The 12,690-nt window shown below is 35.2% G+C and overlaps 2 protein-coding genes across 3 annotated transcripts; one reads left to right on the plus strand and one right to left on the minus strand.

The window, feature by feature from the left end:
- The first annotated feature begins 1,580 nt into the window (after positions 1-1,580).
- LOC132624935 (uncharacterized) lies at positions 1,581-6,214 on the plus strand. The gene is made up of 4 exons (XM_060339703.1): positions 1,581-2,085; positions 3,670-4,560; positions 4,702-5,176; positions 5,247-6,214. The coding sequence occupies exons 1-4, from the start codon at positions 1,800-1,802 to the stop codon at positions 5,398-5,400; spliced, it is 1,806 nt and encodes a 601-aa protein (XP_060195686.1). The 5' UTR covers positions 1,581-1,799; the 3' UTR covers positions 5,401-6,214.
- Positions 6,215-8,377: 2,163 nt separating this feature from the next.
- Positions 8,378-11,296, minus strand: LOC132622751 (uncharacterized). Of its 2 annotated transcripts, XM_060337415.1 has the most exons (4): positions 10,869-11,296; positions 10,608-10,735; positions 9,209-10,227; positions 8,378-8,788 (listed from the first exon to the last, which is right to left on the minus strand). In XM_060337415.1, the coding sequence occupies exons 3-4, from the start codon at positions 10,156-10,158 to the stop codon at positions 8,557-8,559; spliced, it is 1,182 nt and encodes a 393-aa protein (XP_060193398.1). In that variant the 5' UTR covers positions 10,159-10,227; positions 10,608-10,735; positions 10,869-11,296; the 3' UTR covers positions 8,378-8,556. The 2 variants fall into 2 exon arrangements, with proteins under 2 accessions (XP_060193398.1, XP_060193399.1); XM_060337416.1 differs by lacking the exon at positions 10,608-10,735.
- Positions 11,297-12,690: the final 1,394 nt, after the last annotated feature.

Raw genomic sequence — 12,690 nt, forward strand, 5'->3', positions numbered from 1 at the left:
AAATACCTCAACTACGCATTAAAATAGTTATAAGGTAAAATGTGGATTTTCAATATCAAGATACCGTTTGGTTGTCAGGAAAAGAAGTATAAGCGCAAGAAATCACCTTTTCCATATTTGCAGCTATTTTCTTATGAAAGAACGTTTTTAGCTACTTTCATAGCATCCAAACAATGACTGAGGTATCAAATCTCGTTGATTTCCCTTTTCTCAAATTTTGGGTGGAAATTGATGTTATTAGCTGACTAAACTTGAATTTATCTTATGCGTAAAAGAGGTGCATTGCTATTTCAAAAGTTATTTATGGTTTTGTAGTCCATCACAAATCTTCTGTCCGTAAAAGATTATTAAAGAGTAATATCGGAGATTTATGAATAAAATAGCACAGAAGATCATTTTCTCTTTTTCTTTATATGATCAATACAAATGTTCCACGATGAGTATAGTTTAAATTAACTTAGAAATGTGCGTACACTATTCTAAGCATAGTAGGCAGGAGCATGTGCTCTTATTTTATACTATTAAGAGTTCACATTGCTCCCCTTAAGTAATACAAGAAGAAGGAATTGGAAAAAAGAATTATCAAATCTCCTAAAAATCTGCGTTTCGATTATTTGCTAAGAATGTTGAGTAAGGTATGTTGAATGCATAATGTTAAATTTCAATATGCATACACCAAGCGATAAGAACAAACTATTATACGGAAGCAAGAAAGCTACTAAAAGAATTCATTTCTAAGTAAAAGATTTGAGATATACGGACAACTACTTTCATATATTTGATCAATTCAAAACGTCACACAGTAAAGTCAAATTGATGATTCATATACATATTCAACAGTTTATAATGGAACATAATCTGATTGCATGATAATTCAAACTAATCCTAAAAGAATTGATGTAATCAGCAATAAATTGCATAAATCAAAAGTGATACTACTAAATTAACTGGTATTTAATATTTTGTTAACTTATACATATGTAAGTAGCTGTAAAAGAAAATATTAAAGCATTGATTTGAAAGAACAAATCCTTACATTAGATAAGTTAGAAGACTTAAAATCTAAAACTCAGAAAAACTCTATATCATTAATTAATATCGTTGGTATTTTAAAACAATTTGTGTCCGGGTCTACCGGAAACCGTCTCTCTGTAGAAGTAAGATTTGTGTATACTTTATCCTTCCCAAACCTCACTTTGTTGAATATGTTGTTGTTGTATTATTTTAAAACAATTTAAAAAATGAAAATACTGTAATATAAATTCGGTATAAAGGAATATATCTGCCCGGTTATAAATCCACTTGCAGAGTGGATGTCCACTTGAAGTGGTGAATATCTAGATATGTCTTGCCATGTCTAGAATTGGGTTGGTTTTGAGATTCGTAACATGTTTTTGATAAGTTTTGTAACAAACCTTTTGTTGCTATAATAAATAAGTTAATTCAATAAACTATTGAATACACCAAGAAAGATTTCTTTCTAGCATTTTATTATTTTATATAAATAACATGCTCTTTTATTCTTTGTATATTTTCAAGTAAGTAGGAAAACGCGCCCATACATACATTGTTAAAACGGAAATCAAATGTAAGCTCCCATAGACAAGCCGAAACAGGGCATTTGGGTAAAACACAAAGAACGATAGTGGGAGCAGTTCAAATACAGTGTGTAAGTGCCAAATTCGAAGTGCTAAGTGAGAGAGGCATAACAAAACATTTAAAAAAAAGAGAACCATTTGAACAGCTAGTTTAATGGCTGTAGAGTGAGAGAGAACCAACCCTTGCGGCGTATTTGGTCGATGGCCGGAGACGGATTGAAGGCGGCGGTGTTTCCAGGCGGAGCAGCGGCGGCGGAACCGCAGTACGAGGCGGCAAAAACATCGGTATGGTGGGATATAGAGAATTGTCAGGTGCCAAGGGGATGTGACCCTCACGCTATCGCTCAGAATATAAATGAGGCATTGAGGAAGATGAACTATAATGGACCTGTCACTATTTCTGCTTATGGAGATACCAATGGCATTCCCTCGTATATTCAACAGGCACTTAATAGTACTGGAATCGGTCTCAATCACGTCCCGGCCGGTACACTAACAATCACTCTTCTATACTTGCTACATTTGCTATTTGAAGAAAATTCCTTTTGGTCCAATGTTTTTAGTAGTCGTTTAGCCCTGTGTGAGAGACTTAACTGCCGTCTATTTGTTTTCATTAAGATTACGACGTCTAAATCTGAATGTGCGAATGATCTCTAGATTTGAACACTGAATGATTAACGCTGTTTTTTCCAGCATCTGAATGTGAATAATGTATTTATTTAAACATATAGTAATAAATATACAATTCAAATAAAAAAGTAACTAAATATTAGAAAATAAATATAAATTTGATAAAATAAAAATATTATTTAATAAAGAATTGAAATATTTATGTTTGCTAGTGATGGTGGAGATGTTTTGTAGTGGTGGTGATGGTTGATGCTAGTGGCTAGTAATGGTGGTGGAGCTGGTTGGTGTCGTAGTGATTGGCGCTATGGTAGCGATTGGTAGTGGTGGTGGTTGTGATGGTGGAGTTGGTTGATGTTAGTAATACGGTGTTGGTGGTGGTGGTTGAAGAATGTGTGTTGGTTGACGAACATGTTGGTGGTAGTTGGCGCGTTGCTAATTATGATGATAGAGGTTGTAGTAAGGATTGGCTGCAGTGGTAGTAGTGACTGATGCTGGTGGCTATTGATGTAGTTATAATGATGGAGATGGTAGATGTGGTAGCGACTGACAGTAGTGGTTGTTAGCGATGGTGGTTGTGATGGCAGAGGTGGTTATTGGTGGTGGCTGGTAGTTGGCGAAGGTGGTGGTGTGATGATAGGCAACGGTGGTTCCAGGATTTTACACGGGGGGTTCGAAAAATAAAAATGTAGTGTTTGAGGCTTGAACTTGGAAGTGAGGTGAATTTTGAACCCCCTAAACCACTGAACCAACCCCTACTCTTATGTTCAGGGTATTTAAAATGTATATATGTACGTAAAATATACAAAAATACCTTATATATAGTGTAACATTTTGCCGAGGGTGTCACTGGGCCCTAGATCCGCCCCTGGTGGTAGGTAGTGGGGGTGGAGTTGGTGGTTATGAATATAGTGGTGGTAAAAATTAGATTTTAATGTAAACAAATGCACTTAATGGTCTAAGGTTTGAATTATTCAGATTCAGACCTCCATTAAGTGAAAACAAATAAGGCCTTCATAATATTAAATTGAGATGAGTTTAAGTAGGCTTTTGGCCATAGATTCCAAAAAATTTCACTTTATTTGCAATTTATGTAGTTGGAGTTGGAGGTAGAGTTGTTTTTTGTTATACTTTTTGCGAATTCATGTTTAAATGTACTTCTCAAGTTTGAAATACAACTTCAAAAGTGAAAAGTAAGTTGGAACAAGTTATAAGTTGTTTTCCAAATTTGAATTACTTCAAGTTGGATTTGGAATTTTCATGGCGGCACACTTGTTTTCAAATGAAGTGTAAAATTATTCCAGAAAAAAATCAATCATTTTTATGGCCAAACAGGTCAAACTTGCTTGGTACTGGTAGTAGTTGTTGGCTTGTTGGTTACATCATTATTTAGTGTTTGCACGCGAAGTACAAATTCATTCATTGAATTTTGTTTGATGAACAGGGGTTAAAGATGCTAGTGATAAGAAAATATTGGTGGATATGCTATTTTGGGCTGTAGACAATCCTGCACCGGCAAATTATTTGCTCATTTCAGGAGACAGGGATTTTTCAAATGCTATTCATCAGTTACGCATGAGGAGATATAATATTCTTCTTGCACAACCTTTTCAAGCTTCTCCTGCTCTGGCTGCTGCTGCCACGAATGTGTGGCAATGGACAAGCCTTGCTGCTGGAGGATCTCCACGAGAACTTGCTTTTGGTACTAACACATTACGCCAAGAATCAATACCAATACCGACTCCAATTACTCAACCTATATCAGCAAACACACCTGCTTATTCCCATGCAAATGCAAACGCAATCGCAAATGCAGATGCAAATGCCAATGCCAATGCCAATACCAATACTATTGCTTTCGGGCCCCAAAAGTTATCTAATCCTGCTGCTTATTCCAATGCAAATGCCAATGCCAATACCAATACTAATGCTTCCGGGCCTCAAAGGTTATCTAATCCTGGACGCAATGTTAATACTAAAACTAAAACTATTTACGTACCTAAGAACTTGAATCAACTGAATATCACTGGCATGTCAAATATGCCAGCTAGAATTGAAGAAACTAGTAGCAGCCATTGCTCACAAAAACCAGTTGTCGCCCCAAAGCAGTTTGCACCACATCATTTTTTTGCAAAGTCTGATAGTTCAGAGAACCTTAGCAGTAAATTCATAGAAAATAAGGATGCTCAGCGTACTCAATCTCAACCTCCTCTTGTTCCAGATAACTTTGTGAAATTAGATTCTCGCCAGAACAGTTTGCAGCCTGCACTTCCACAACCTGAAGGTTCTGCTGATTTTTCTACACTATTTGTACGTCATCCTAATGCTGGCATGGGTAATTTATCTGATAGCCCCATAAACTTGTATTACACTCCTACTTTTAAATTGACAAAATATTGAAGTGTTGTGACCGAAACTGATCTGTATCAAGCCAGATAGTTTTCTTGCGGCAACTAATGGTGTAATTTGCTTGCAGGCAGGGGTGATTTATGTGGTTCTATGAACAAGAGTGATGTACGTCCTGACTTTTCCTTACTTCCATCCTCATCCGGGGTTTCTAAATCTGTGTGTGGTAATTCAGATTTGGGTCTCCAGCTGCCTGAACACATTCAAGTTCTTATAAGGGTCATCTTGCTTGCGCTGAATACTTTGAAGCTTGAGAAGCTTGTGCCTACCAAAGAAAACATTAGTAAATGTATACGTTTTGGTAACCCTAAATATCGTCATATTGATGTTACAGTAGCCTTAAATACTGCACTAGAGCAACAAATGATATTAAAGTTAGGACAAGTTGATTTTGAGCTATATGTTGGTAGGACTCAGAGGATTTGGAAATGTGAGAATCCCCTTGGTGGCAATCCTAACCAGTATCGAGATGCAACTTGGAATGCAATTGAGAAATATCTTTGTTCAGCTGCTGGACGTTCAGCACTAGCAGCATCTGAATGCAGGTAAACAATTTCTGCTGCATGGTTTTTAGTGATTCTCAGAGCTTTTTCTCATGTTCTGTCTGCCTTCCAGGTATGAAGCCGCTTTGATTCTTAGAAATGCATGTCTTAAAGACCTTACACTGGGTGAAGTATTTCAAATCCTGAATATGATTATCAGTCTGAAGCGTTGGATTAAAACTTCTTCACGCTCTGATTGGCAACCAATTACTATCACTCTTCCATAAACTAATAATGATAAAGATACCAGAAGAGGTACCTAGTTGACAGATGCTTCAGTATTTTAGCATGTCGTAGTCATAGAAATTTTCACAAATAGATCAGATATATCTTGGAGTTATGGATTTTAAAGGAAGCTCAATTTTGTATAAGATGGTACATTCTGTGCCTACTTGATGACACTAGCACAGGAGTGAGGTCGTTTTTACTTTTGTGGGAGGCTTTTCCAGACACTATGCAGCTGATATAGCGGGCAGCTTTCTGCACCATGGCAAACCTTATGTTAAAGGGATGGAATTGTTATCATGCTTCTATCCACCTAACTATGCTGATGGATCTCGTAATCTTTCATTCCAGCTGTATGGTTGCTACTATCCTCAATTTCTTTATCTGAAAATTTCCCTTTCACTGGAAATTTTGTTTACATCAGAAAGTCTACTACTGCTTTCACATTACTAGATTTGAAGCACTCAGGAAGAATGTATTTTTGGTAACCTGGTGAGTAGAAAACTGGCAAGATTGGGTTGCACATTGACAAGAAATTTTGTAGTCACTGTCGTCGTTGTTCTAGCTAGAATATAAATCTAGAAGAGCGGTTTAGAATACAGATCCAGTAACCTTGTTTTTGGAGCTTATGATCACAAAGAAGAAAGGACTTTGTCAAATGGAGTATGTACATTTACTTGACAGGGATTTTCGTATGTTTCCATAAACTTGCGCTTTTGCCTCGTCTTTTTGTTTCTTGGAGCTTATGACTGTAAAGTACTTTGTCAGATAGAGCATTTGTAGATTACTTGGCAGGCACTTGCATTCGTTTTCGTATCATGCTTCCCCTTCTTCTCTTTCTGTCTCATTTGTGTGCTATTATAGTTAATAATTTGTTGGGTGGATCATGTCTGTTAGATGGTATCTATTTTCGGCAATCATCCTCGATAAACTACTGGGTTAAAATGTTTCTGTAAGTTTCTGACAGGTGACGAAATCATTGTTCAATTTGCTTTTTTCCTGGGGGCACCAGCATTCGGTGTATGGATTGTTGTCTTTGGTGTTAACACTATAACGTGGTTGGGAGCAAATTAACCTGCATTTGGAACGAATAATTTAATAACATTGTTGAAAACGCACCAAGTTATTGTATTCCTTAAAACAGCTCAGCAGTGCATTTTGTTGCTTGGCAGAGTTATCGGAAATCTACGTTTCTGCTATACAGGAGCTTTAATTGCATTCCATTAATCCAGCCAGTAGAAATGCATGTTATTGATCTACTGAAATTTTTCACCTTGGACGAAGTAACTTGTCTTTTCAGGGTTTTGTTTTGCTACGGTCCTCGAGGATGGATCCTTTATCCTTCTCTACTTAAATAGGCAGGGGTATAATTAGTCCCAGCAACATGCGAATTATTTCTACTTTATTTTATAGTCAGTGCTGCGGTTGTCCGTGGATCATGGATTCGCTCCTCTATTCTTCTTCACTTAAGTATCAGATTTTTATTTGGGGTAGGGTTCAAACTGTAGGGGTGGCAAATGGGTCATTTGGGCTAAAGTTGAGCAGGTCAAGATGGGTTGAACCTATAGATGAGTCAAAGCCTAATCCTGCCCAAAGCTTGTTTGGGCTAAGATGAGCTGGGTCAAGATGAGCTAAATGAAGAGTCATAGCTCAATCTGCTCAATTTAACCCACCTTTTCAACATTTTGAGAAACTAAAAATATCGATATTCTTTGATTGTAAATATTCTCTTGCTCATGCTTTTCTAAATAAATGGTGTTTTGAAAATCAAATTTAAATAGTTTTTGGATATTAAAAAAAAACTCAAACGTATTCTTTTACTCAAAATAATAAAAAGTAGTCACTGTAAATATTTTCTCATAAGTTATCCCAGTACATAAATTATATTTAAAATTATTCCGAAAAGTAAATCAAAAGAAAATTAAATGTTCATTGACGTAATGAATAGTGATTTTGTCAGATTCCTCTCTTTTACTCCTTTGTCTTATTTATATATTTTTATGTTTGTCTTGTACATAACTAAGAGGGGCAAACTTTTGTCGGATATGGGTAGGTCGAAATAGGTTAAACAAAAACGGATAAGCATAGACCCTCAGGAAAAAAAATTAAAACTTAAAAATAAAAAATAAAAAATTACTAGTAATTTTTTTTTAAATAAGGAAATAAAAAATAAAATAAATTATTTTTTTTCTAAAAAAAATAAAAATAAACATTTTTAAAAAATAAAGATAATTACAAAAATAAATTTAAATAATAATTAAAAAAGAAGCTAATCATATTTTGTAGCTTTTATTCTTATAAATGGAGGAAAATTGATTGGTCTGTTTGGGCTCATTTGATGGGTCAGTTTGGGTTGAGGATTTGTCATCCTTTTGCGTGGATTTCCCTTCATTTGGGGTGGTCTTTAATTTCTGCTCTTCAAATTGGTAGTCTTTAAGTTTTGGCCTTCGCCTAATACCCCGTGGTTGTGGGTTCGAAACTCCAGCTTAGTAAAACAAAAATATATATATATATATTCGCAAGACAGATGTTTGAATTCACAAGGTAGAATTTTGCTTCAAAAATCTTAAGGCAGAATTTCTAGACCCAGAAATCAAGAAATTTTTAGCAAAGGGCAAAAGTTAAAGACCACCAATTTGAGAGGAAAAAATTAAAGACCACCCCCCAGCAAAGGGCAATCCTACAAATTGCCCATGATTTGCGAGATTTGTGATGGATCAATTTAGGCTAGCCCAAATTAGTTTATCTTCAAAATCACTCTAGCCCAAATCCATTAAAGTTTGAGCGGATCAAATGGGTTTGGGATTGTTTTGCCACCCCTTGTTCAAACCGTGACATACAGACAACCCACTTATCATGCATTGCGCACTTGCCACTAAACCAAAGCCCTCGAGCGTTAGTACTCTACCCTATTGGGGCTATCATGCACCCCCAATATTGTCGTGCTTAACATCATCAAAAACTGAACTATTTCGTTAATGCTATTCACCCGTGTGTAATATATGTAACACCGAATGCCCTCACATGTATTTCACATGGCAAAAGAAAATTTACAATTTACCGTGAAGACAGTTCTAACTTCTAGGAGTCCTCCTTGATCAAGACCAAATGAATTAGTATTTCTTGCATACATACAAACGACAAGGATAAAGCCTATATTAACAACATCGAGGCCAGCAAGAGAAACAAGAAAACCAAGTGGTCGCTGCCAGTTTAGGCTGCGACTCTGGTTGTTTTGACTCTGGCTTCGAGTGTGGCTGTGATTGTACCGGTGATTGTGGCTGTGACTTTTGAGGTGATTGTGGCTGCATTTCTGGTTGAGGTTGAGGTCTCTCCATTTTCGCAGAGGGAGCTTTGAGTGAGCCAGTTTTCCCAGCATCGTTAAGCAGTCTGCAATGAGCCAAAAGTAATTATATACAGTTCAAATGCTTTCATGCATGGAACAAACTACTACCAGAGCAAATTTCATCCAAACAACTAACAAGATAATCTCAAATGTGAACCCTTAGCAGAATGAGAAGTGAATAAATCTACGTACAACTTCTAGACCATTGAGCACCAAAATATCTATAAATCATGAAGCAAGTCACATGGTCCATGAAAGAGTTTGTGTTTGTTTAGAATCGGAACATACAGAACTGATATGTAGGATAGTTTTAGATGCAATCTGCTAACATGATACCCCAACACATATAGAAGCAAAAAAGAAAACCATAGTGCATTGCATACCCCCAAACTTGATGAGGGGGCAAAAGTATGTATTTTGGAGCATATTTAGCGCATATGGAAGTGGTGAAAAGGAGGTCTTACAATGGAAAAGCAAAGGAACTGCTGCTGTTTCCACTCTCATTGGAAAGGCGGGGCGAGGTAGCATGAAATGCCTCATGAGTGGGGGAAACAACTTTACCGTCTGACTTGTTGGGCGTTGAGGGCGCAGAATATTGAACTTCATCTACATTAGATGTCTTCTTCTCATCGACATTAGATGTCTTCTTCTCATCGACACTAGATGTCTTCTTCTCTTTGATGTTATGTTCATGATCATGATTTTCTGCTAGGACTATTTTGGGGGATTCAACAATCTTTTCTTGCATACGTGGAGTCTCCAGTGTAGTTTCACTCTTTACCTCTTTATCTGTTGCCACTTCGACAACAGGGGGAAGGTTCAGAGGGAGGTTTTTCTTTTCATTGGATTTAACTTCAGGTGCATTATATGGAGAATTACTCCATTCTTCTGGCTTTATAAGTTCTCCAGATCTGTACATCATGTTGAACTGATCTCTAGAGAAACTGTTGTTTCCCATATGAATACTAAACAATGACTCATTTGAAGCAGTACTCCATTCCATACCATTATTAGGCTTACTTGAAAATATAGACGATGGAATACGGTTTGGATCATAACCCGGAGGATGACCCATGTTATGTGTTGGAGGAGACTTCATCGCCATAGGGTTGTTGGTTCCATTCCATTCAGGAAAATCAGGAAATGGATGGGGCTCTGGCTCGCCACGTGGCGATGCACTTATCATGCTCCATTGTGGTGTTTGATTAGGAACATCAGGAGAAGATGAAGATGCTTCATTGTCCTTTTGACTACTACTTAGTTCCAGTGATGACTCGGATGAAGAAGGAGACGATAAAGATGATGAAGGAGATAAACCGGATGTTTTCACTTTCATAAGAGGTTTGCTATCATCATGCTCAGTCTCAGGTTGTTGCATTATAGGCTTATTATTACCATTACTCCAATTCTCCATTTCTTGTTTTTTCTCTTGTCCAATCAATAGAAATTTTCAGCACTTAATGTAGTTCGAGTAATAGTTCTCCTGCAGAACAAGAACAATACAACAAAAAGCATACTAGTTAAGCTATGAGATCATACTTTTTCAAACCACAATTGCCAAATATTAAAACAAAATTAAACTGATCATGAAAGGGTAGCATCAGAAAGAGTCATTTTGACATTCTGGGAAGTTGGAAACGCGTAAAAAGCCTACACATTTTATATCTCTAATTTGTTTGTAGGAGATAGCAACACAATTATTTCAATACCTGGAATCTGCTAAACAGAATGAACACAATAAATCCTTTAGATTGGATTGTAACCAACATAAAGCATCAAATCATGAGCAATTCTTCGCGTTATTAGGCTCATTAAACAATCATCTCAACAACACCTCTTTAAAAAATATCATTTCAAATTTACCTATCACAGCAGCAATAATCATAAACCAGTTGGGGTCGACTATATGATTGATGTATACATTCAGCTCTATTTCTGAACCTGTTTCATTTTAACCATCAATAATTTGCCTGATTCAAATTCAATTTTACCTAACCAAAAGAAAAAGGATCTTTCAGTTCCTTTTACAGGTTCAAGTTTTGTTTTCAAATGAGATTAACTCGAAAGAAGAAACAGAAGATCATGCTAATTGTGAATAAAAGAACCAAAAGCAATTGAAGTTACCTAAATTTTATGGAATCCCACCAATCATCAAACCAAATCTTGATAACTAGCTGTATCCTTTTTGCTAATGATAATCCTAAGATAAAATAATTAGATTTAAAAAGATACAGCTACTTACCCCTCAAGATTGTGAGGTAAGTTATTGAAAATTCAATGAATTCGAATTTGGATAAAAGAAAAAATTCTGTAATTTTTTTTAAGAGGGCTCAGAAAAAAAGTATTGAAAACCGAAAAAAAAAAAAAAAAAAAAAAAAAAAAGGGACAATTTTAAGGGTTTTATTTTAGGTAAATTGTTGCTTCAGAAACGGGAGGCTAAGCGGCCATTTCGGTGACGTCATCTGTTTCTCCGTTTAACCAACTCTTGGCGCCATTTTTAGCTATTCTTGGTATTGGGTCGGGTATGTATACTTGGGCCAATTGGGCCTACCTGGCCCATGTTTTCCTAATCGATGGGTGTACCGGATATTTTAGAAAAAGAACATACAAAAGATCTTTGTAAGGTCATTTTCCTTTACAAAGAGAACATACAAGAGATCTTTGTAAAGTCATTTTCCTTTACTAACGTTCATGGATAAACCAGTGGAATTAACTTGTATGCATTAACATTTTAAATTATTTACGCGCGTTGAATTTTTATAATCCCATTTTATGTACAGGCTCAGTAATTATCATTAGGTGACGTGATAATATAAAGATTAGTTTATACTTGTTGACATATAGAAATTAAACTATATAGAAATTAAACTCTAATCCAAGAAGTGCAAAAAACATAACTGTACAATTATATAAAAATATTTACAAAACCTTAGCAGAATTATCTAATCAAAATTGAATAGCAATTAGGAGTTACCTATCCTGAGGATTCCTCTATATTACAGGAATGTAGTTGGACGAGTCATTAACAACCTTACTTATCTTTCTATTTTTTGCTAAAAAATTATCTTCCACACCAACAATTGTGTTCCTACTTCCTTTCCATTTTAGTAATCTGATTTTGCTATATATTATATTTATTGAATTATATTATGTATAAAATACATCTATATACATCAGAAAATGAATTATACCACGTATATTATATTTATATCAAGTGTATAATATTATACCTTAATACCATTATAGTATATGTTGAATTATACTATGTATAAAATATATCAGTATACCTCTAAAATGGATTATACCGTGTATATTATATTATACCTCAATAAAATTATCTTATAATTGAATTATACCACGTATATAAAAACATTAGTATGCATAGAATATATATATTGATTAAGATGAATTATCTTCATAGTGATTAAGAGTTAGTGTACGTTAAAGAGGAGAGAGAAAATATGATAAACAAACATGAAGAAATAATAACCACATCCCTAATTTAGTGGGATGCAATTTTTAAATCTTCAATTAACTGTGCGTTTTTTTTTTTTTTTCTAATATTTTTTAAAAAGTAATAAAACTTGCTATTTTTGTGGAACTTAATTTTAAGAGTTATGCTAATTATGTTCAAACTCTTAGAAGGGTGACAAGCCACGTAATTTACTCCTTAAAATTGTGGTCACCTGTGTGCAATCTAAGCCCAACCAAAGTCTGGTTTGGCAGAGCTTGTAATTTTAACCTAATAAATTTGTTTTTAATTTTATGTCTTTTTACAATATAAGATATCTAAAAATAATACAAGAATCTTTGTTGGGTCATTTTCATTCATTCATTCAAATTATATTGGATATGTTCACTCATCCCTCTTTGTGTTAAATTCTCTTTTAGTTTAGTCACTTAAGTGTTTCTAGCTGATTAATGTGATTTATTCTATGAAGTTGGT

The sequence above is a fragment of the Lycium barbarum genome, chromosome 12 (genome assembly GCF_019175385.1).
Source record: "Lycium barbarum isolate Lr01 chromosome 12, ASM1917538v2, whole genome shotgun sequence".
In the NCBI taxonomy this organism is placed as follows: Eukaryota; Viridiplantae; Streptophyta; class Magnoliopsida; order Solanales; family Solanaceae; genus Lycium; species Lycium barbarum.

Excerpts from the sequence above, each read along its gene's own strand:
- LOC132624935 (XM_060339703.1), top strand. The coding sequence starts at position 1,800 with ATGGCCGGAGACGGATTGAAGGCGGCGGTGTTTCCAGGCGGAGCAGCG. Across the intron at positions 2,086-3,669 it reads TCTCAATCACGTCCCGGCCG|GGGTTAAAGATGCTAGTGAT; the intron begins GTACACTAACAA and ends TTTGATGAACAG. Across the intron at positions 5,177-5,246 it reads CTAGCAGCATCTGAATGCAG|GTATGAAGCCGCTTTGATTC; the intron begins GTAAACAATTTC and ends TCTGCCTTCCAG.
- LOC132622751 (XM_060337416.1), bottom strand. The coding sequence starts at position 10,158 with ATGGAGAATTGGAGTAATGGTAATAATAAGCCTATAATGCAACAACCT. Across the intron at positions 8,789-9,208 it reads AGTTCCTTTGCTTTTCCATT|ACTGCTTAACGATGCTGGGA; the intron begins GTAAGACCTCCT and ends GGCTCATTGCAG.